Source organism: Artemia sp. Qi Xiang Cuo, chromosome 12 (genome assembly GCF_049724085.1).
Source record: "Artemia sp. Qi Xiang Cuo chromosome 12, ASM4972408v1, whole genome shotgun sequence".
NCBI classification, from domain to species: domain Eukaryota; kingdom Metazoa; phylum Arthropoda; class Branchiopoda; order Anostraca; family Artemiidae; genus Artemia; species Artemia sp. Qi Xiang Cuo.
Window position 1 is genome coordinate 40,949,081 of NC_142805.1, and position 25,822 is coordinate 40,974,902.

Here is a 25,822-nt window from a genome sequence, read left to right on the forward strand (position 1 = left end):
CAATAATACGATTTGGTAGAAATTTGGTAAATTTTTTCCAAATCATATTATTGACTTACAAATAAATTAAACATACCACTCAATGCCTTTTTTATGCTCTTTCCAAATATAATAATCATTTTTGTCAGAAATGAATTTTACCCCCACCCCTATTTATACCAATTCAGGGTATATATTTGCACATTAGGGGGATGGGCATAAATTTTATTTCTGATGTAAATGAGAGGTAAGATTAAACTTTCCCCCCACCCCCCTAATGATGTGAACATATATCCTGAATTGGTATATGTAGGGGTGGGGGCTAAAATTCATTTCTAACAAAAATGATTATTATATTCATAAAGAGCATAAACTAGGCATCAAGTGGTATATTCACTTTATTTGAAAATAAAATAATATGATTTGGTAAAAATTTACCCATACTGTATTCTGTAGATCCCTCCCTGAAAGTTTAATATTCCTTACCTAGCCCCTTTCCAAGATAGCAGAAAATAGCTAAACTAGAATTTTACCCAAAACAGCTTCCCAGAAATATTTTAGTCTGTTGGTTCATCCCTGAAAGTTTTATTTTCCTAATCTAAATTATTTTTCAAGACAGCAAAAAGCAGCTTATCTAGACTTTTACCCTTTTCTTTACATATAAACCGCAATATTTTCAATTAGCCATCTGGCAATATCCCACATAATTTTACTATATCAATCACTGGTCTTTCACCCAATGTCTTCTTGAAGTTTCCTGTCTTACTCCCTAAAACCCTCTCAATGAACAAAACATCACCTTCTGAATCAGTCAACACTTCCATCCTTCCACTGAACATAGCTCTTAACATTGTATCATTTTTTATCAGGGTTCCAATTGTAGTGTAAAACAAACTACCACCAACATTCAATTTTACATACTGAGAAGGATTTCCTTTTATTACAGTCTTCTGATCACAAGATGGGATTTCATGCCCAGTGACTGTTTTTTCACTCATTCTTGTTGTTTTAAATTAATCAAGAGAATTCTACATTATCTCTTCAGCCGCGTCTACACTCGGTATTTTCTGGAAAACTGGGCCGGAAAACTGGAAAAATGGGTAATGTAGACCACTACTGCCGTCCAAGTTTTCCGTTTCTGGGTATGGGACAAAAAGACGCCAATAAATGGGCCGGCATGCCAGAAAATGGATAGTGAAGATATTTATATAGGCCTATATTTACAAGTAGTAGGTTAAATATGTCAGTAAGTTATATATTTCTGTATATAACTTATATAATCAGTGAGTTATATATATTTATAAGTAGTAAGTTAAATATGTCAGTGAGTTATATATTTCTGTATATAACTTATATATTCAGTGAGTTATATATATTTATAAGTAGTAGGTTAAATATGTCAGTAAGCTATATATTTCTGTATACAACTTGTATATTCAGTGAGTTATATATATTTATAAGTAGTAGGTTAAATATGTCAGTGAGTTCTATATTTCTGTATATAACTTATATATTCAGTGAGTTATATATATTTATAAGTAGTAGGTTAAATATTTCAGTAAGTTATATATTTCTGTATATAACTTATATATTCAGTGAGTTATAAATATTTATAAGTAGTAGGTTAAATATGTCAATAAGTTATATATTTCTGTATATAACTTATATATTCAGTGAGTTATATATATTTATATGTAGTAGGTTAAATACTTCAGTAAGTTATATATTTCTGTATATAACTTATATATTCAGTGAGTTATATATATTTATAAGTAGTAGGTTAAATATTTCAGTAAGTTATATATTTCTGTATATAACTTATATATTCAGTGAGTTAAATATATTCATAAGCACTAGGTTAAATATGTCAGTAAGTTATATATTTATGTATATAACTTATATATTTAGTGAGTTATATATATTTATAAGTAGTAGGTTAAATATGTCAGTAAGTTATATATTTCTGTATATAACTTATATATTCAGTGAGTTATATATATATTTATAAGTAGTAGGTTAAATATGTCAGTAAGTTATATATTTCTGTATATAACTTATATATTCAGTGATTTATATAAATTTATAAGTAGTAGGTTAAATATTTCAGTAAGTTGTATATTTCTGTATATAACTTATATATTCAGTGAGTTATAAATATTTATAAGTAGTAGGTTAAATATGTCAATAAGTTATATATTTCTGTATATAACTTATATATTCAGTGAGTTATATATATTTATAAGTAGTAGGTTAAATATGTCAGTAAGTTATATATTTCTGTACATAACTTATATATTCAGTGAGTTATATATATTTATAAGTAGTAGGTTAAATATATCAGTGAGTTCTATATTTCTGTATATAACTTATATATTCAGTGAGTTATATATATTTATAAGTAGTAGGTTAAATATGTCAGTAAGTTATATATTTCTGTATATAACTTATATATTCAGTGAGTTAAATATATTTATAAGTAGTAGGTTAAATATGTCAGTGAGTTCTATATTTTCTGTATATCACTTATATGTTCAGTGAGTTATATATATTTATAAGTAGTAGGTTAAACATTTCAGTAAGTTATATATTTCTGTATATAACTTATATATTCAGTGAGTTATATATATTTATAAGTAGTAGGTTAAATATGTCAGTAAGTTATATATTTCTGTATATAGCTTATATATTCATTGAGTTATATATATTTATAGGTAGTAGGTTAAATATGTCAGTAAGTTATATATTTCTGTATATAACTTATATATTCAGTGAGTTATATATATTTATAAGTAGTAGGTTAAATATGTCAGTGAGTTCTATATTTCTGTATATAGCTTATATATTCAGTGAGTTGTAAATATTTATAAGTAGTAGGTTAAATATTTCAGTGAGTTCTATATTTCTGTATATAACTTATATATTCAGTGAGTTATATATATTTATAAGTAGTTTGCGTGTTTGGGTACCTCTATAGGAGGCACGGACCAAGGGGGGACCTTGTCCCTGGGGGTCCATAATAGAATCTGGGACACCCTCGCACGGGGGTCATAAATACAGGCGGAGGAGGAAGAAGGCCCCTCAAATGTACACTCAAAAGGACCCACTGGTTTGTCCACAATTCCCATGAGTTGCAAACCTTCTCCCAGTAATGGGTTAAATTGCATGGTGATGCAAAACACCATCGTGAGAGGATTCTCTATAGGAAGACAACTGTGGCAGGGCGTAAGATCCAAATCTACGGACAACAGCCTCTGCAAAGGGATGCTTCGACCCTTTTGGGGTACCAGCAAAACTGGGGACGTTGCGGTCAACTCTATTCCCACTTGAGGAGTGGCGCTCCTCGAGGAAATTATAGCCTAGTAAACGACACAGCATTCGCAGGGGATTCTGATTAATGGATAATTCTTCTGGGTCTGGTCTGTTTTGATGGGCTTTTTTGGGCTGAGAAACCCCTTCCTAGCTAATTTATCTTTTATGGGTTGCCAATCCCCGTAATAGTATAATATTTGTAGCCATGAATATATAATGAGTCGGAGGTAATAGGCTTGAGAATGTCCTGTGCAGGATTTCGACTCTTGTTGATAGAAGAGCATCCCCGAGTGCTGAAAACCATGTTGCGACCAAGATGGGCCCAGGATTGCACAAAGCCTCCATTCATGGTGGTCCCAGGGACTTCTTGCTGTCCGGTTCTCTGCCGGCTTAAGCACTTCGGTGTAGACTTGAGAAGATATGTGATCCCCGTCCTGCACTGGTATCCGGGATCATTGCTTATCCTGAGGCGAAAATAATTTCAATGATTTAAAGAACATGAAAATTGGAACTTGGAATGTTACGACATTAAAAAATGATTATCGTATCGACATTTTGACTGACGATTTCAGACGATTCGAACTGGATTCATTAGGAATTTCAGAAACTCATATCCCAGGGGTAGGAAGTATGAAATTAGGTGATATAGAATTTGTTTACTCAGGCAGGAAGGATGGGGTAATTAGACAGGGAATAGGGCTCATGATGAATAAGGAAGCTGCTAAGTCTTGTTTAGGTTGGGAAGGTATTAATAATAGAATACTAATTGCTCATTTTATAACTAGAAAATTCAGGGTATAAGTTATAGTAGTATACTCCCCTGTAGAACTGACTGACGGAGACACTAGTGACTCAGATGAATTTTACTTACAGTTACAGGAGCAAATAGACAAGGTCCCAGGTAGAAATATTATGTTATTACAGGGAGATTTTAACGCCTAGGTTGGTAGAAATAGGGATAGATGGTATCCCAGCCTAGGTAAATTTGGTGTAGGTAAAGAAAACAGTAATGGATACAGACTTTTACAATTTTGTAGCTATAACAATCTAGTTATAACCAATACGGTGTTTGGTCATAAAATGGCTCATAAGTTAACATGGTATTCACGTGATGGTAAGACAGCAAACCTTATTGATTATGTTATTGGAAACCGAAGACTGGCAGGATCAATACAAGATACTAGGGTATATAGGAGTACCATTATTGATGTTAAAAGTAAAGATCACTATCTAGTAGTGTCAAGGGTTAATTTAAAGCTGAAATGTCGGAAGGGTAACTACTTCCCGTGAAGTTATGATGTTGGTAGACTCCAGGACGAGAATTTGAGAGAAACTTTCCAGGAACAGTTGAATGCTAAACTTCAGATTTTGAAATTTGACAATGTAGAAGATGGTTGGAATGATTTTAGAACAAAAATTGGTGAAGTTGCTGAAGCTGGCTTAGGGAAGAAACCTATGACTGCAGCTAAGAATATTAGTGAAAAAGCTTTATGTTTAATAAAAAGGAGAAGGGACTTGTACAAGAATTATCTGAGTGATAGATCGTATGAAAACAAAAGAAATGTAAAGAAAGTGGAGAAAGCATTAAAATATGAACTAAGGAGGTGTGAAGTGGAGGCCATGGATAAAATTACCGAGGATCTGGAAGATGCAGCTAGACGGCATAATAGTAAAATATTGTACTGGTACGTTAACAAATTGAGAGGGAGTAGTCAATCCGGACTTGTCCCAGTTAAAGATAGGAATGGAGTCGCAATTAGCGATAAGGAAAAAACTAAAGAGAGATGGGCCGAACATTTTGAGAACCTGCTTAACCAAGATAGAGTTGCAGGAAAAAATATAGAGGAAAATGAAAAAGTTTGTGATACTTTGGATGTGAAGGAAGATTTGTTTTGTGAGGAGGAATTAGCAACAGTACTAAAAGGATTAAAGAATAACAAGGCTCCAGGCGCTGATAGGGTGGTAAATGAATTTCTTAAATATGGTGGCTCTGAGGTTAGAAATATGTTATTGAAGATTATGAATATGGTTTTTGAAAAAGGGGAAGTACCTAACGATTTTAGGAAAACCTTAATTAAGCCACTTTATAAGAAAGGTGATAAAAGTGAGTCTGGTAATTATCGAGGCATTAGTCTGGTCTCTGTAGGTAGTAAATTACTTAGTAATATGATATTTTTTAGACTGAGAGATGCGGTAGAAAAAGTTTTAAGAGAAGAGCAGTGCGGTTTTAGAAAAGGTAGAGGATGTCTTGACCAAATTTTCACTCTTAGGCTAATAATTGAGAAGTGCCTGAGTTTTCAAACACCTTTGGTCCTCAGTTTTATAGATTACGAGCAAGCCTTCGATTCTGTTGATAGAAGAGCTTTAGTAAAGGTTTTATCCTTGTATGGTATACCAGACAAATACATTAATGTGATCAGAGCTATGTACGAGAATAACACTGCTGCGGTTAAGGTAGGAAATGAGGTTAGCAGCTGGTTTTGTATTAAATCAGGAGTTAAGCAGGGCTGTGTTCTATCCTCCTTTATATGGATTATTTTGATGGACTTTGTTTTAAGGAGCACAGGAAAGGCAATGGGAGACCACGGAATCAAATGGGGAGGATAAAGTCTCCTAGACTTGGATTATGCTGATGATTTAAGCATCCTAGATGAAAGTGTGAGCAAAATGAATGAGGTTTTAGAGGTTTTGCGAGTTCAGGGTGCTAGAATTGGTTTGAAAATTAATGTTAGGAAGACTAAGTCACTAAGGCTTAGAATAAGTGAAGATGAAAAATCGACTTTGGGTAATGAAAACAATGATCAGGTGGGCAGCTTCACTTACCTTGGTAGTATTATTAGTAAAGATGGTGGGAGCAGTGAAGATGTTAAAAATAGAATAGCCAAGGCTCAGGGTGTTTTTTCACAGTTAAAAAAAAGTCTGGAAGAATAGGAAGATAAGTCTGCAAAACAAGATTAGAATATTAGAAGCTAGAGTGATGACAGTGGTCAAATATGGCTCTGAAGCATGGACGCTCCGAAAAGCGGATGAAGATTTGCTAGATGTTTTCCAGAGAAATTGCTTAAGGATTGTTCTGGGTACCCGGCTGACTGACCATATTTCAAACAATAGGCTATACGACAAATGTGCTTCAATACCGCTCTCTAGGGCTATAATGAAAAAAAAGGTTGAGGTGGTTAGGGCACGTTGCACGGATGAAGGATGACAGATTGCCGAAGATTGTTCTTTTCGGCCAACCATCTAGGGCTAAACGGAAAGCAGGTCGTCCCCGTCTGGGGTGGGAGGACGTCATAAAGAAAGATTTAAAGGAAATGAGAACTTCGTGGGCGGGTATAAAAAGGGAGGCTTTGAATAGATTGGGGTGGAGGAGGATCGTGCGTAGCTGTGCTGGCCTCAGGTGGGTTGGGGCTGTTGTGAGTTTTTAGTAGTAGTAGTAGTCTAGTAAGCACTAAATTTGAAAAAGAAGCCATGGGATTTACCAAAAAAGACAAAGAGGCTTCCAAAAACTCTCCCAAATGATTAAATGAAGAGAATTTTCTCACTAATTGGTATGGGCTTGAGAATGAGTCCAGTGCCTAAACGCAGCCTTATAGAATATATCAAACTGAGAATTATCCTTGTTGGTTGCAGGTAAAAATCAACCAAATTACGGATAGTATAGGTACATTTTTGTTAGTTGATCTTTCATTCTAAAACTGTTTTTGAATAAATGTTTTTTCATCAACTGGAGTGCTACTTACATCACTAGATAACAAGTTACTTTTAACCTGTTTTTCAATATTTTTGGTCATATCTTTGATGCAATGTTAAACTATGCTAGATGGCAATCGAATTTCTTTTTATTGGAATTTATTTCTTTTGATTTGTATGATGGGATCTATTTGATCGTAACGATTTTGTGATCGTTGTTTTCAAATTCACTAAATAAGTATTCGGAATAATTTATGAATACGTTTTTCAGGAGCTCGTTATCGGTAAATGGTTCACCGTTGGTGCCAATGCTTTAAGCTTAAACAAAGCTGACTGGTGTGTTTTATCCAGATAGTGCCAAAACTTTTAAAAATGTATTTGAATTCCCAGAATTTAGAACATGTCTTGCAATGTATTCAGTTTTCAAAAGTCCTAAGGGCCTCCTAAAGTCCTAGGCCCTAAGGGCCTAAGGGCCTTTCTGCGTGTCTATAGAGTGGGTTGGTTTTACTCCGGTTGAATTCTCTTGGTTGAGTCCTACCAGATTGACCTTTGCAGATAGGAGTTTCAACGGGCTGAGTTCTGAGTGGGCTTGGGCTGACTTTACTAGGTCGAGCTTTGTGTGGGTAGAACTTTGAGTTGAGCCTTTCTTGGGTTGAATTCTTCTGAGCTGAGCTTTGCTGGCCGGAATGTTGCAGAAATTCATATCTGTGGATTGAATGTGGCATGTGTTAAGTTTCGTTGGAATTACTTACGTTTAGAATAATCTTCAAAAATATCTTGATTTTTGTGATTTTTTTCTGTCTTTTAGTGTTTCTTCTCATAGTGTTGCTTTGAAATCATTATTTTCAATGTAGTTGGTCCCTTGAAATAAACATTTCCGGGACAGGTTAGAAAGTATTATGTGTTGCATGGACAGTTTCATCCTGAGACAAGCAAAATCAACTGACAGGATAGTTTCAGATACTGGGAGTAAGACACCACACGAATTTGCAGACATGAACAATTATTATATAGAATAGATTAAATGGAATACAACTAAATTATTTTGGATAATGAAATTACTATACGGAATAGTTATAAAAAAATGATTTCAAACTATATATCATTCATAAAAGTTGTTTAATTTTAACTTATTATAAGAAGGCACTACCAGGCAAAAGTTTTAATCGTTAATAAAATACAAAACATTTCAGCAGTTATACATTGCATTTATTTTTGCAGCATCAATACCTGTTAGCCCTTCTTCATTGCCAAGAGGAATTCCTTCGGGCTGAAAAAATAGAAATTATATATTTATCAAAAACTATTTAGTTATATTATTAGTAGATAGCACACTAGTAGGCGATGCACAGTTAGAATATAAGCGGGGAATAGGTTGCACTTATTTACATTTATTAGCTAGAAATTTTTTTCACAATATTTTTAGTACACCATTAATATTGTGCAGAGTTAACATTTCTGTAGCTTTCGATTTCATAACCAATTCTCAGGATTTATTAGTCGCACTGGATTATGTATTTGCCCTTTCATTATATTGATTCTGCCTGATTGGCATTTAAACACTGTTATATATCTTGTGCCAGGCTTTGATACTTCTCGTGCCATTTTCAAAATATCAATTGACATGGCTTTCTTAAGAGGGGTAAAGAAAATGTAAATGATGAGCCCAACCACATTTAACGCAGTAACTTATTCAGTTACATCTCAGATTTGAATAAAAATTTACATAAACGGAGTTCTTGAGTTTTTATTTTATGCAAATGACCTATTCCTGCACTGCTTCTCAATTGAGAATAAAAGCATTTCCCTGTCACACTGCTCACTTTGAATGGAGCTCAAATTTCCCAATCGAATAAATTAAAATATCTTTGCGCCATGTATGAATGTTCAGAACATTTTTTTGTTTTTTTAGTTAAATGTTTTTAGGGGTAGATAGGGCAGGGCTGTTAGGTGCAAAATTAATTTTAATAGGTGTCAATAAAAAAAAAACTTTCGAAAAAGTAGTTTTTAAAAGAAAACTAAAGGGCTGTGTAAAATTTGAGACAAGAAGAAATAAAGTCCTATAATAATTCAACTTAACCGACCAGATATTACTGTCAACGAATAACTCTAACCCATAGCAAACAGTAATTAAAACAAAAAATCACATTAAACTTGCAGGTAACATATGAATAACCAAATCCTTAAAGTAGTAAAAACTAAAACAAATACTCAAGCCAAACTTAAAACGGACAAAATTCCTAAAAAACAGGATTTTGGCTAATACCCCCCCCCCCCCAAAAAAAAAACTGTACACCTTTTAAAGTCTATTTATCATTTGCGTTTCATTGAAAACTATATCTATTTAAACACTGTGCATTAATTTTTCAAAACATGGACAACATATAAAAATAAGTCACCATAATAGTCATGATTACTGAAAGTGAACTGAACTGGATTTGAACTGAACTTTGAACAGGAATTTGAAATTCCTGGGAATTTCAACAATTCAAGATTATATTTAACATTTTTTTTTCAATGTTTTGATTACAAAAATCATGTTTGAGGTTCACTATGAGTATTCATTATGTTTTTCACTCGTGTTAGGATTTCATTATTTATTTATATCAGTGTCGATTACTTTTACGTTTGATTTCATTATTCATTTTAATATCTGTTCGTTTGGGATCCAGTTTGAATTGTTAATAGAATTTATTTCTACTCGTCTGAAATTTTAAAATAGCTTTTTACTTTTCAATTTGCAGATTGAAATTAATATCAATTTGCAGATAAAATACTCAAAAGAATCCTTTTTTCACAGGATTCTTTAATTCATTTACATTTGAATAAAAATGAAATAAGAGAACAAATATAGAACAGAGGAATCACTTAGGGCTCTTTATTTTTGACTCTTTAAACTCTTTTATTTGTGGCTTTTATTTTAGTGGTAACTAAGTCCGGTGTAGAAGAGATGTCATTCTGACCACTTGGATGCACATAATGCCTTCTGATTGAGTCCAACTTCCCTCTCAAAATTACTTGAAAGTTAAAACACAACTTTCCCTAGCAGTTCTTGAAATATTACACATAAACCCTTTTGACAACCTGGACGCAAATAGGGTCTTTTAATCTCTTTTTTTCCATATCTCCCTCAACATTCCCTGAAAATTTGACATAATATTCTTGCCATTCCTCAAATTTTTAACGCACCATTTTGACAATCTGGATGCACATATCATCTTCTGATTTATTTAAACATCCCCAAATCCAGCTGTAATCATCCAACTGTTTAAACATCCAATTGAGAGCATTCTTATTGTATGGTATGTGATATATTGTTAATTTGTAGGTAACCTGCGTCAATAAACCATTATAATAGACAAGCATTACATGGTATCGGAAGCGAGATCTTATGAATGTCCTACAGCCATCAATGAGCTGGGAAGCCAGCTCCCTAAGAGAAGAATGGGACCATTTCCAAGAGGGTGCCCCGCCCCACTTATGTTAGCAGGCACACTGGCAAGCAAACCGGAGAAAGCTCTCTGTGCCTACCTACTTATATGGGCTGGAGCGAAAGGACAAGAAATTTTCAACACCTACACCATTGCAGACGAGGAATGGAAAAAAAATCGAACGGTACCTTGAGAAATTTAAGACGTATGCTTTACCACAGAAGAACACAGTTTTTACACGATACCTGTTCAAAAAACGAGACCAAACCGAGGCAAAAAGTGTAGATAAATGTATTGCAGAGATCAAGATATTAGTGAAACCTTGTGCCTACTTGGAACCAAGCGAAATGGTCTGTGATCAAATAGTGTGCGGAATGCTAAACGAAAATATACCCGAGAAGCTCTTGGCTGAAGGTGATCAACTTATGCTTGAAAAAGCAACCATTATGTGCACAACTCAAAGGTACAACTTAAAATATTCCACGGGACAAAGTCTGTTCCCATAAAGTAAGAGATTGAAGACATTTCATCTTACCCAAACTGGAACAGCAGTCGAAACAAACATTAAGCAAACACCTCAAAGAGCAAATCATGCTAGTTCTGTGGTGTAGCATACTCCCTCTCCCATTTCTGCCCGGCAAATGGCAAATCATGCTCCATATGCAAAAAAACTCAAGTTTTTTGAACGAGCTTGTCGAAGCAAGAAAGTAAAAGCAGTGGAAGAAATTTCTGTAGAAGCTGACTTTGGCGATGAAACCATTTTCCTGTACTCCATCGAACAAAGCAAAAACGAAGACAAAGCAGTGATGCCCTCGATCATCAACAATCAATTCCCAGTCCAACTCAAAATCGAAACAGGGGTTTTGACCTCATCAATACTTTGACCTCATTACCCCAAAGCCCACCAAGAAACTCACAAGCCAGCACCTCACTAGCTGCTGTGGAGCAAAGATTCAAGAATCGGGAATCTTCAAATTACCATGCAGCTACAAAGGTAACAGAGTGGGTCAATTCAATGGTTATGGTTGAGAAGTAGGACGGGTCCTTAAGACTGCGCAGAGAACCTGTAGACCTAGAAAAAGTCCATCAAACGGCCCTACTCTCCCATACCCACTCTAGATGACGTCACCTCCAAGCTATAGGCCTACAGAGCAAAAGTATTCACAAAACCTGATGCCCGTTCCGGTCACTGGTGCATCCCACTAACAGCAGATTCCTCTTACTTCATGATATTCAGCACGATATATTGAGATACCATTTCAAGCGAATGCCATTCGGAATCATCTCAGCGCAAGATGAATTTCAGAGGAGGATGCAAGATGCCTTTGAAGGCCTAGAGGTTTTTTTTATCATCATCGATGACATGATCATGTACGGCGTGACGCAAGAAGAGCACGATGAAGGCCTAGCACCAACACTCGAACGTTCCCAAGCTAAGGGGATCTGTTTCAACGAAGACAAGTGCAAGTTTTCGGCCTCTAGTGTTAGCTATGTCAGACACATGATCAGTTCCATGCACAGTTCTGAATTCTACTTCTGAAAAACTACTTGAAAAAAAATCTCCCCCATAAGACTCCATGGCTGGAAAAGAACAGGGGAGAAAAAAATACCAGCACAAAAAAATATAAACAAAATCCAAAAAAGTCTAGTCACCCACCTTAATAATCCCCAAAATGACAAGCTAGGCAGGGGATAGCGCATGATTTTACCAACTCAAATACATATCCAACTCAATCCAGAGACATCAACTTCAAGGGAAACCGAAAAAAACTTAATTACTAGCTAAAAATTGTCTAACATGACTTTTTAACATACCAAACGAGTGGCAGCTTTGTTAAGACACAGGGAGCGTGTTCCAAATCCTGTTGCAAGTTGTCAGAGGGTTGAAGTCAGACCTCGCTGATGGAGTATGAAGAATCTGTAAATTGCTGGAAGTGTGGAGGTGATAAGTCGATTGATCAGAAACAAAAGATATGTTATTACATAGAGCAGCAGGAAGATGGCCGTGCAACTGTAAAAAAAATGAAAGAAGAAAAAGAAAGAAAATAGAGATTTTTCAAATCATGCAAGGGTTTAAGTGAAGATCGGTTCGATTCCTTAATAAGAGTCCTTGCTTGATCATAATGTTTTGAAAGTGGCATCAGAGACGAGGGGAAAGTTGACATCCAAATAACAGAACAATATGAAACATAAGACTGAACTAGGCTGTAGAACAAGATTCTAAGAATTGACCCTGAAAATATGTGTTTGAGCTTTCTAAGGATTCCAAGATTCCTGGAGACTTTCATTTTAATCAGGACAATATGATGCTTGAAGGAAAGATTTTCGTCAAGCAAGATGCCTAGGAATCGAATGTAACGATCCTTAGGTCTACCTTGAGAACCTCTTGATACGTGTATTTCATTTAAGTCAGGGCAAGCCTTTGAGACTCTGGAAAAAATGAGGAAAAAGACTTCCCGACATTTAAGTTAAGATAATTTACATCAAACCATTGGATAACTCTTTTAAAAAGGGCTTTCATCTTTGAACGAAGATCAGACTCAGTTCAACCAGCTATGCCAAGAGTACTGTCATCAGCAAAAGCAATAAGTGCATCCGGTAAGGACGAACTTCTGTCACAAATAGTGACGGATGCTGGATGACAAAGACGACAGCAAATGGTAGGTTTTAAATTTTGATCCGCATTAATAAGGTCACTGACGTAGATTATGCAGCCAGATGCAGCCAGATCTCGAAAAGATTCATGCCATAAACCACACGCTAAACCCATCATACCGAGAAGAACTTCTAGCCCTGCTTGGGATGATCAACTATCTCGCCGAAGACATAGCCTACCGAGCCTATCCACAAACAAAACGAACCACTCTACGACCTAACCGAAGCAGACCCATTCATCTGGTCTGAGGAACACACGCAAACATTTGTAGACGTGAAAAGCTCTATAATATCAAACACCCCGTTTCTCAACAATCAGAGCAAGAACGTCGAAATCATTGTCGACGCTCTAGCCACGGACTCAGCACCCACCTTGTTTCGGGAGGGTTGGTTACAGCGTATGTGTAGAGATTGCTCAGTAAGACAGATCAAAAATATTCACAACTCTAAAAGAGTTATACGCCATCATGTACGACTGTTAACATTTCCCCCATTATCTGTACGATCGCCACGTTGATCTCACGACGGACTACCACCCTCTCGAAACTGTTGTAGCAAATCCGATTCAAACGCCTCACACCGAGGGCGACGATTGGCTCCAGTTTCCTAGCAACTGTTGATTATCACGGCCGCTTCTTCGAAGTCGATAGACTTACGACGATATCATCCAACGCGGTCATAACGAAACTTAAGGCCCACTTTCCCCGACACGGTAATCAATCGCAGTTAATATTTGACAATGGCCCTCAGCTCACCTCTAGAGAATTCATCATTTTTTCCAAATCCTGGGTTATATCACTGAGCACATATAGCCCCGGGTATCCAACGGCATTGCCGAGAAGGCTGTGCAGATTATAGAAAAAAACATCACTACCAAGGCAACCGAAAACGGAGAAGACCCCTTCCTGGGTTTGCTAGAATACTAGAATACACCGGTCGATGGGCTTGCATTTCCAGATCAACTTCTTATGACTCGCCAACTAAGATCCATTCTACCACGCACCACACATCACTTAAAGAAAAAGGTCGTCCCGACCGAACAAATCACCCAGAAAAGAACTGAAATGTTCACCCTGAAAAGAAATGCACCCTGAAGAAAAAAAGAAGAAGACATGCACCCTGAAAAGAAAGTTCACCCTGAAGGAAACGCAAAAACATCAGAAAATTTACCGCGACAAATCAGCTAAGGCTCCAAAGCAGCTTAACCCCGGTGAAGCGATCCACATTCAGAAAATGCCTGACGGACCGTGGAAACAAGCAGTTTTGCTTTCTCAGGAAAAACAGCTACGGTCTTGCCTAGTGCAGACAAACGAAGGTACGATTCTGTCAAGGAGCCGCAAGCACCTATCAGCTCACCCACATCAAAGACCGAAAGGCATGAGTTTGGTTCACGAAGGACTTGAAGACTCTATACTGCCAGAAGTGGCTACCAAGCCACCACCCTCTCCGTTGCAGGTGGACCATTTCATACCCCAGCTGTCAATCCTAGATAGGAATCAAAGTGGTGCCAGAGCCCCAATACAACTCCAACTCTACAATCTAGCGAGACACCAACGACGGCACGCACGAGATACAGCCGACTTGTAAGAAAACTCCTGAAACTGAACCTGTAGGAACGAAAAAAAAGTAAATAGACTCTTAAGAGGAGAACTTAGAGTGATCAAAACTTTGTCAGATATGTTTTAGTGATAATAAAGAAGATGTAGCATTCTTAATGTTTGGTCTGTGATATTTTTACTTGTATGGTGTGTGATACCATTAAGCCCTCCTGGGATACTGCACATACCACTAAGCCTAACACTTTGAGAATCTGGCTACAAAAAGTGTCTTTTGATTTATTTTAATATTCTAATCGACATTTCACGAAAGTTTCAACTGAATAATCTTTGCGTTTTTTGAGGTATTACAGACATACTCTTTCAAAAACCATGATGTCAATAATATGTTGAAGGTAAACACCCCCATCAACCTTTTTTAAAAGATTCAACTTAATACCCTTAAATGCTCTTGAGATATTGTAAACATTTTGACAATCTGGCTGCACAAAGTGTTTTTGATTTAGTTCAACATCCCAATCGACATTTCCTGACAGTTTCAACTGAACATTCTTAGCTTTTCTTGAGGTACTACAGACATGCTCTTTTGAAAACCAAGATTAACACTCTTTGAAAGTTTAACCCTTGGCTGATCTTGAGAAACTGAAGATAGGCCTATGCCGTTTTAAAAAATGGACGCTTTGAACGCTTTTAATTTAGTTTAACATCCCTTTTTGCAGTCCCTGAAAGTTTCTATTTAATACCAGTAGCCGTCCCTGATATTAATATATATACACCCAGATACGCCCTTTTGACAAACTGGATGCACTTAGTGTCATCCAGCCCCTCAATATTCTCTGAAGGTTTCAACTTAAAACCCTTAGGAGTTTCTTAGATGTTAGAGGTAGCCCACGCTCTTTTCAGCACCTTGATACAGACGGAGTCTTTTGATTTAGTTCAACATTTCCCTCAATATTCCCTGAAATTCTGAATTTGATAACCTTAGCCATTCCTGAGATATTGGAGATAAACCCTTTTGAAAACATGAATGCGCTTCTCTTTTGATTTAGTTCAATAGTAGTAGTAGTAGTATCAGTTACAGTCGTAGTAAGAGTAGTAGTAGTCATAGTAGCAGTCACAAGTAGCTGCAGTAGCAGTCGCAAATATTCACAACAGAAAGTAGTCCCCATCGTAATCGCCACGTAGTGGCAGTTGCAAGTTATCGCAGTCACAAACAGTCACAGTCACAAGCAGTTGTAGTCGCAAATAATCGCAGTAGCAAGTAGTCATAGTCCCAAGTAACTGTAGTCAGAAGTAGCCACATTTGTAGTCACAGTTGCAAGCAGTCGAGGTCGAAAGCAGTCACAAATGCAAGCTGTCGCAGTAGCAGTCAAAGCCGCAAGCTTTCGCAGTCACAGTCGCAGTTGTAGTCTTAATAGTCACAGTTACAAGTAGTCCTAGTCGCAAGTAGTTATAGTCAAAGTCGAAGTTGTAGTTGTAGGCACACTAGTAGTTGTAGTGCAAATAGTAGCCCGAAAGTTCCAAGTTAATACCCATAGTCATTCTTTATATATTGCAGATACACCCTTTTGATAACCTGATACATTTAGTAAATTTTGATTTAGTTCAACATTCCCTGAAGTTTTACTTTAATACCCTTAGCCTTTATGGACCCACCCAGCATCGAAGATTCTGACATTTCCCAACAATAAATCGTATTTGTAAATAATCGGCAAATTGAAAAAAACTACAACCCTTGCCCCAGGACTGTGGGGATCGTGTCATCCCCTGGGTGTGATATGAGCCTCTATAGCTTCATACGAGTACCCCATCTGGGATGATCTTCAGAGGCATAGATGTGGAACTTTTGACAATTGTGAACAAAATGGTTATCCCAGAATTTCGTCAGTGTTGAGGAAGGCATCTTAAGCAAGCGAGGGGAATGGGAACTGGTTACCATTCGATTAATTTTTAACATCCTCCTCAACATACTCTAAAAAGTTTCAAAATAGTACCCTTTGCTGTTCATAAAATATTTCAATATTGCAGATACTCCCTTTTGATAACCTTGATGTACATACTGTCTTTTGAATTAGTTCAAAATCCCCTCAATATTCCCTGAAGTTTCAATTTAATACCCTAGGGCTTTTTCTATTCACCCAGAATCAAACTTTCCCCCTTTCCCCGAAATTAAATCCCACAAGCAAGCAATTGGCGGATTACGTAATTTACAACCCTCGCCCGAGGGCTCTGGGGGGTTATATCATCCCCATTGGCATTATTATGGGCCTTTCAAGTATTCTGAAAAAGGGATATCTTATAATTTTGATAAGTATTGAGGGGAGGATCTAATAAGGGCAAGGGGAGCTAGTTCCCTCTGATCACTTTTCTCAGCATGCCCCGAAAATTTAACTTAACACCTTCAATTCAACCTCATAAAATTTCTGCACATATGTTTGCCTTGACATGCAAATACATACTGCTGAAGTTTTTGGAATTACATAGTAGAAACTACTACCAATGCCACTGTTAACAACACACTGTAGCACCATTTTGTCAGAGGTCAGTAAACTTGTACATACTCTTCTACCATCAGGGGCGTGGATCCAGTATTTTTATGGGGGGGGGAGGGGCAAGAGGGGTCTACATCCAGAGAGTCAAGAGGAATGGGCTATATAATAATTGTTTCTCCACATTATTGGGGGGCAACTGGTTGTCAAAATCCCCAGCGGTAGGGGTGTAGTTCCAGCATTTTTATTCGGGAGGGGGGGAGAGAGCTAAAGTTGAGGTGACTTCACTGTTAAAAATTGTCTTCACTTTCTGTTATTCTATAAGAAGACGTAGATGGGAACCAAATCCCATCCCTTTTCAATAATTTCTTCATCTCGTTCCATTTTCTATTGCTTTCTTAAAGTTGGCTCTGAGCCAAAGAAAAAGAGTAAAGAGTTCTGATCTTTTTTGGTTTTATTAGCCTGTTATAGCCAATTAAATTGATACAAATCCTATTTTTAACAATGTTATTAAACACATCAAATTTGAGAGTTGGACAAAGCTGGTTTTTACAGGACAAGTTAAGGAACTGAAAGCTTGCCCATCTTAAATCGCTGAGCCTACGGGCACGCTTACTCTGAATTAATAATTTACAGAATATGTAGCAGCCCAGCTGTCCCGATCCTGGGACCACATCTGCCTGCGCCCTTCCACCTGATGGGGGTGTACCGAGCGGTTAAAAAGTAAAGATAGCCCGTTCCTTCCTCAAGTCTTCAATAGGACAATTTTCTTCGAGTGATAACAAAGAAAACTTACTGTTTAGCAAAGACGATACTTGGTTAAATATATCACAAACATAAATTAAACAGTGGATTGAGCTTTTACTACGGCCGTCAGCAATGAACTGCTGCTGGCGACAGTAGTGTAGGCTACTTTAAACAAGCTTTCGGGTGAGTGATGGTGAGTTTAAAAAGTTCGGTTGTTTTTGGCCACTTTACCGTTAATATTGATGTGTATATGCCCCTTCAACTCCCGTACCCATCATACGAGACTAAATCTCGCATTTCAACTACGGACTATTTTAACAGCGTTATTCCAACAGCGTCACTCAGTTGCATGTGATTTGAAAATAAGGTCTTAGCAAATCAAAAACACACCCCTTAAATTGCCATTGTTGAAACCTTAGACAGGAAAATTACAACCCCCCCCCTCATGGGACAAAAAGAAAAAATTACTTTTTTAAATGGGCAGCTGTGATATGTCCTCTTTTTTTTCTGTCGTCGCTACTGGGACACTGGAAAATCGTAGAGAGCTGTTTAAGGACTCATAAAAGCTAATTCTTATATCTTATCGTTTTATATCTTGTCTTATATCTTATCGTATGTTTAATAGAAAGGAGAAAGGACTTGTACAAGAATTATCTGAGTGACAGATCGTATGAAAACAAAAGAAATGTAAAGACAGTGGAGAAAGCATTAAAATATGAACTAAGGAGGTGTGAAGTGGAGGCCATGGATAAAATTGCCGAGGATCTGGAAGATGCAGCTAGACGGCATAATAGTAAAATATTTTACTGGCACGTTAACAAATTGAGAGGGAGTAGTCAATCAGGACTTGGCCCATTTAAAGATAGGAATGGGGCCGCAATTAGCGATAAGGAAAGAAATAAAGAGAGATAGGCAGAACATTTTGACAATGAGTTAAACCGAGGTAGATTTATAAGAAAAGATACAGAGGAATATGAAAAAGTTTTTGATACTTTGGATGTGAAGGAAGATTTGTTTTGTGAGGAAGAACTAGCGACAGTACTAAAAGAATTAAAGAATAATAAGGCTCCAGGTGCTGATAGTGTAGTAAATGAATTTCTTAAATATGTTGGTTCTGAGGTTAGAAATAAGTTACTGAAGATTATGAATATGATTTTTGAAAAAGGGGAAGTACCTAACGATTTTAGGAAAACTTTAAACAAGCCACTTTATAAGAAAGGTGATAAAAGTGAGTGTTGTAATTATCGGGGCATTAGTCTGGTCTCTGAAGGTAGTAAATTACTTAGTAATATGATACTTTTTAGACTGAGAGATGCCGTAGACAAAGTTTTAAGAGAAGAACAGTGCGGTTTTAGAAAAGATAGAGGATATGTCGACCAAATTTCCACTCTTAGGCTAAGGGAAGATGGTTGGAATAATTTTAGAAAATTAATTGGTGAAGTCACTGATGATGTCTTATTGAAAAAAGTTAGAAACACATCTAGGAATATTTGTGAAAATACTGTATGTTTAATAAAGAGAAGGGACATTTACAAGAATTATTGGAGTGATAGATCATATGAAGATAAGACAAATGTAAAGAAAGCAGAAAAAACATTAAAATATAAATTAAGGACTTGAGAAGCGGAGGCCATGGATAAAATTGCCGAAGATCTGGAAGATGCAGCCAGATGTCATAATAGCAAAATATTATACTGGCTTGTTACTAAACGGAGAGCGAATAGTCAATCTGGACTCGTCCCAGCTAAAGAAAGGAATGGGGCAACAATTAGTGATATGGAAAGAGTTAAAGAGAGATGAGCAGAACATTTTGAGAATGTTCTAAACCGTGATGGAGTTACAGCAAGAAATATAGAAAAGAATGAAAAATTTTGTGACATCTCCGACGTGAAGGAAGATTTATTTTGTGACGAAGAGTTAGTGACAGTAGGCCTACTAAAAAGGTTAAAAATAATAAGGCCCCAGGTGCTGACAGCTTGGTAACTGAGTTTTTTGAATGTGGTGGTTATGAGGTTAAAGATTAGTTACTGAAGATTATGAATATGGGATTTGAAAAAAGGGAAGTACCCAGCGATTTTAGGAAAACTTTATTTAAGCCTCTTTATAAGAAAGGTAATAAGAGTGAGTGTAGTAACTATATAGACATTAGCCTGGTTTGTTTAGGAAGCAAATTACTTACTATGATGATTATTTTTAGACTTAGAGATGTTGTAGATTAAGTTTTAAGAGAAGAACGGTGTGGTTTTAGGAAGGGTACAGGATACATCGACCAAGTTTTCGTTCTTGGATTAATAATTGAGACGTGCCTGAGTCATAAAACACCTTTAGTCCTCACTTTAATAGATTATGAGCAAGTGTTTGACTCAGCTGATAGAATATGTTTAGAAAAGTTCCTCGGAAGTGATATTAACTGCAAATTTAAAAAAAATTTAACCATCCCTCAGTTTTTTAAAGCCTCCATACACTTAGCATAGAAAATGAAGTTGTCATTTTTAAAAAAAAATTAAAATTTTGAACTCCATTATTTTGATGTTCTTTGTCTTAAGAAGTAGAGCAAAGGCAATGTGGGAACATGGAATCAAACTGGGAAGTAAAACTGCACTAGACTTAGATTATAATGATGAGTTAAGCATCCTAGATGAAAATCCGAGGCCGCGTTATAGCGTTGCCTATCGTAAAGGCCATAGGGATCCAATGTTTTATTAATGTTAATTAAAAACAACTTTTTCCACAAAATAAGTTTTTCAAAGAAAAGTAAAGAACTCCATTAAACCAAAAATGAGCAAAAATAAAATCAAATAATCTACCAAGTGTGAAACTACCACAAATCAGCATCGATAAATAAGTGAAACGCAAAACGAACACAAATCACAATAAATAACTGAGTCAAACTCAAAATGAGCAGAAATTAACATAAGTAAGACTCAAAACCCCAATGCTTCCCCAAGGCCAGAACATAATTTGCACTTTACTGAAAAAATATAAATTTTTTTATTTTTATAATTTTCATAAATCAAATATGAGAGAGAAAAAGGTTTTATTAAGAAAAATATAACACATTAACAACAAAACCCGAAGTTTATTAAACTTGTATGGGTACACATCACCCTTTACAAAACCCTACATACACAATTACTCCCAGCCAGCCTTAGACCCCCCCCCAAAAAAGGACAAAAAATAATAATAATAAAATAAATAAATAAAAATAAACGAAATAAATTAATTTCTAATAATTTCACGACCTAATTGGATACCGAAGACACAAAACTAAAAATCATTCATTCTATTCTACCTCCTCGTCGCCTTCCTAAAAAAAAAAGTGTCATAATCACTTGAGAGAAAATTCGCCCAGCAAGGATTAAAACTCATATGTAGACAAACACTGTCCTTTTAATTTACTACGAAATTCATTTAGCTCATCAATTGTTGAAATTACCTGCGTTAATGGTTCCCACACCCGAGGACCAACATGTCTTATGGACAAAACTGATCGCTTTGTAATAACCTGAGGTCACCGAACTAGTGTTGATGTTCTAGTCGAGTAATTATGAAAATTAACACCACTTGTAAACATTTCCCTAAAACACTCAGGTAATAATGCGTGTGTATATTTAAACATAAAAAGAGCATTATAAAAACGGAATAATCCAGCCATCGGTAATATATTTACTTGATTATATCTATGTCTAACAGACATATTATGATTGTCTCCAGTTAAAACACGTAGAGCATTATTTTGTACGCTTCTAAGGGGACGAAGGTGAATTAAAAACGTACTTGACCACACAAGACAACCATATAGAAGGTATGGGTGAACAAAAAAAAATAAAGCAATCTCATAATGTCTTTCGGAAAAAAGTGCTTCAATTTCCTCATCCTCCCAAAATTTCTGGTGAGTTTGTCACTGAAACATGAAATATGCTCTTTGAAGTTACGGTACTCATCAACAATCATACCTAGATACTTCGTCGAAACTTTCCGGGGCAGAATATTTTCATCGCACTATATTTTGTTAATCCAAGGGCAGTAATTGCTACTTCTCCCATACATCACAAAATGGGATTTTGCATGGTTTAGCTGAAGTCTGTTAACCCTCATCCATTTCTCAATGTTTAACATGCCAGTCTGAAAATTCTGTATAAGCATTTCCCCGGTTTTTGCAGCAACAGTTAGATGCGCGTCATCAGCAAAATGAGGCAAAATAGATTTTGATGCTCCAGTATCACTACATTTTAAATCAAAAGACAGTCCATTGATAGGATTTCGCAGGTCATCAATATATATAAGAAACAGTAGTGGCCCCAAAACAGACCCTTGAGGGACACCGAATTCAACACTTTTAACTTGCGATTTAATTTCACCAGCACGGACAAACTGCTTTCTATCCTGGAGAAAAGATTCCAATAGACGATAAAACATACCTCGAAAACCACAATTCCTCAGCTTCACCAGAAGAATTCCATGGTCCACTGCATCAAAGGCTTTTACAATGTCCAAAAAAACAGATGCAACTTTCCACCCTTGGTCCAGAGCATCGTTTAAAAAAGTCGTGAGAAAAAGAAGAGCTGGACCTGTCGACATTGTTTTTCGGAATCCAAACTGAGTTTTACTAAAATACTTTTTATTTTCCAGAAAATCAACCATCCTGCCACTAATTAATTTTTCAAAAACTCACGATAAAACTGGCAGCACTGACATAGGCCTATAATCATTCGTCAAATTTTTTTTTCCGCCCTTAAAAAGCGGATCCACTCTAGCAATTTTCATAAAATCGGGAAAAACACCAACTTTTAGGCACATATTAAATAGAACACAAACCTGGTCACATATTTCCGAGAAAACATACTTAAGTACACGCAATGAAATGAAGTCAGCACCCGAAGCATTATTTCTCATGTTCCACAATGTGGTACGTAATTCACTAGCAGTTACTGGTTTCAGATATGCAGATACATCACTTTCCTCGGGTAAAAACTGGTGGTATGTTCCATCCTCAGGAAATTTTCTCGTGGAGTTCGCTATCCGTTTACCAACAATAGAAAAATGGTCACACATATTATCTACAATCGAAGCATCAGTGTTGAAATTTTCAGGTAAAATTGAACTTTTGGAAGGGCTGAGAACAGAGTGAATTACTCTCCACGTTCACCCGGGATTACCTGCACTTTTTTTAAAACTCATTTCGATAATAATTAATTCTCGCTTCTCGTAATAGGTTATTGAGTTCACAATTATATTTCTTGTATCTCACTTTCGCCTCAGGAGACACTACAGAATATTTATATAGCAGTCTTCAATTTGATATGGCCTTCATCAGTCCTCTAGTAGTAGAGGCGGGGGGGTACCAGCCCCACGAGAACACCCTGCTGCCACCTATAACTTTTTTGCACCCCATATATGGGCAAAGAACCACGTGGTTTATGGTTTTCTCACTGAGAATGAAAAAAAAGGAATTTTCTCACTTGAAAAAAAAGGAACTTTGTCACATTTATGTCTGTTTTCATGGATGGTTATGTGTGCTGATCGATTTATTTGCTGTTTTTATGGTTTTCTCACTGGGAATGAAAAAACATGAATTTTATCACTTGGAAAAACAGGAACTTTGTCACATTTATGTATGTTTTCATGGATGGTTATGTGTGTTGATCGATTTATTTGATGTTTTTATGGATTTTGTCAGTGAGAATTTGAAAAACAGAAACTTTGTCCCGTTCATGGATTATTGAGTCTAATGGGGGCAGGTCAATGACACTTCCTTCTTGTTGTTGCTCTCAGCGAATGTCATGGTGTCCAGAAATAGTATTTGTTGTTGTTGCTCTAGGCAATGCTATGAGTTTCCCGGAAACAGTTAGATCACGTGTTTCCTTCTCAGCCAATCAGCGAGTCGGTTACATCTCCTTCTAAGTCAATCAGGAGGGCAGAAATATTAGAAAAAGAGGATTGCAGGTTGGGTTAGTTTAGATTTTTAGTTTATTATTTTATTACCTATTTAGTTTAGATTTTTAGTTTATTCTAAGTTTATTTATTACCTTTATTTTAGTTTAGTTTTAGTTTGGTTTAGTTTAGATTATAAATTAGTTTTAGTTTAATGTTTAGTTTAGTGTTATAATTTATATTTTGTTTAGTTTTAGTTTACTTTTAGTTTAGTTTAGATTAGAGTTTTAGTTTAGCTACAGTCTGCTAAAGAGTTTTAGTTAGAGTTTTAATTTAGTAGCTTAGTTTGGTTTTAGTTTAGTTTTAGATTAGTGTTTAGTTTTAGTTTAGAGTTTTAGTTAGTTTAGTTTAGTTTTAGATTAGTGTTTAGTTTTAGTTAGAGTTATAGTTTAGTAGTTTAGAGATTAGAATTTATTTTAAGTTTAGTTTTAGTTAGTTTAGTTTTAGTTTAGTCTAGATTTTTAGTTTTAGTTTACTTTTAGTTTAGTTTAGATTAGAGTTTTAGTTTAGCTACAGTTTGCTAAAGAGTTTTAGTTAGAGTTTTAATTTAGTAGCTTAGTTTGGTTTTAGTTTAGTTTTAGATTAGTGTTTAGTTTTAGTTTAGAGTTTTAGTTAGTTTAGTTTAGTTTTAGATTAGTGTTTAGTTTTAGTTAGAGTTATAGTCTAGTTTAGTTTTAGATTAGTGTTTAGTTTTAGTTTATAGTTTTAGTTAGTTTAGTTTAGTTTTAGTTTAGTCTAGATTTTTAGTTTTAGTTTTAGTTTACTTTTAGTTTAGTTTAGATTATAGTTTTAGTTCAGCTACAGTTTTCTAAAGAGTTTTAGTTAGAGTTTTAATTTAGTAGCTTAGTTTTGGTTTTAGTTTAGTTTTAGATTAGTGTTTAGTTTTTAGTTTAGAGTTTTAGTTATTTTAGTTTAGTTTTAGATTAGTGTTTAGTTTTAGTTATAGTTATAGTTTAGTAGTTTAGATATTATAATTTATTTTTAGTTTAGTTTTAGATATTTTAGTTTTAGTTTAGTATAGATTTTTAGTTTTAGTTTAATTTTAGTTTAGTTTTAGTTTAGAGTTTTAGTTAGTTTAGTTTAGTTTTAGATTAGTGTTTAGTTTTAGTTAGAGTTATAGTTTAGTTTAGTTTTAGATTAGTGTTTAGTTTTAGTTTAGAGTTTTAGTTAGTTTAGTTTAGTTTTAGTTTAGTCTATATTTTTATTTTTAGTTTTAGTTTAATTTTAGTTTAGTTTAGATTAGAGTTTTAGTTTAGCTAAAGTTTGCTAAAGAGTTTTAGTTAGAGTTTTAATTTAGTAGCTTAGTTTTGGTTTTAGTTTAGTTTTAGATTAGTGTTTATTTTTAGTTTAGAGTTTTAGTTAGTTTAGTTTAGTTTTAGATTAGTGTTTAGTTTTAGTTAGAGTTATAGTTTAGTAGTTTAGAGATTAGAATTTATTTTTAGTTTAGTTTTAGTTAGTTTAGTTTTAGTTTAGTCTAGATTTTTAGTTTGAGTTTTAGTTTACTTTTAGTTTTTTAGTTAAGAGTTTTCGTTTTACATATGAGTTTTAGTTAGAGTTTTAATTTAGTAGCTTAGTTTGGTTTTAGTTTAGTTTTATATTAGTGTTTAGTTTTATTTAGAGTTATACTTTAGTAGTTTAGGGATTAGAATTTATTTCTAGTTTAGTTTTAGTTAGTTTAGTTTTAGTTTAGTCTAGATTTTTAGTTTAGTTTTAGATTAGTGTTTAGTTTTAGTTTAGAGTTTTAGTTAGTTTTAGTTTAATGTTTAGTTTAGTGTTATAATTTATATTTTGTTTAGTTTTAGTTTACTTTTAGTTTAGTTTAGATTAGAGTTTTAGTTTAGCTACAGTTTGCTAAAGAGTTTTAGTTAGAGTTTTAATTTAGTAGCTTAGTTTGGTTTTATTTTAGTTTTAGATTAGTGTTTAGTTTTAGTTTAGAGTTTTAGTTAGTTTAGTTTAGTTTTAGATTAGTGTTTAGTTTTATTTAGAGTTATAGTTTAGTAGTTTAGAGATTATAATTTATTTATAGTTTAGT

The 25,822-nt window shown here is 35.2% G+C and overlaps 1 protein-coding gene across 1 annotated transcript in view; it reads right to left on the reverse strand.

The window, feature by feature from the left end:
• LOC148946116 (BTB/POZ domain-containing adapter for CUL3-mediated RhoA degradation protein 3) overlaps window positions 1–1,030 on the reverse strand; it is a 58,715-nt gene extending 57,685 nt beyond the window's left edge. Inside the window, exon 1 of the mRNA XM_089097785.1 lies at window positions 779–1,030. Within this exon, the coding sequence (XP_088953911.1) occupies window positions 779–977 (199 nt within the window). The 5' untranslated portion in view covers window positions 978–1,030. The remainder of the gene's footprint in view (window positions 1–778) is intronic.
• Between the last annotated feature and the right edge of the window lie 24,792 nt (window positions 1,031–25,822).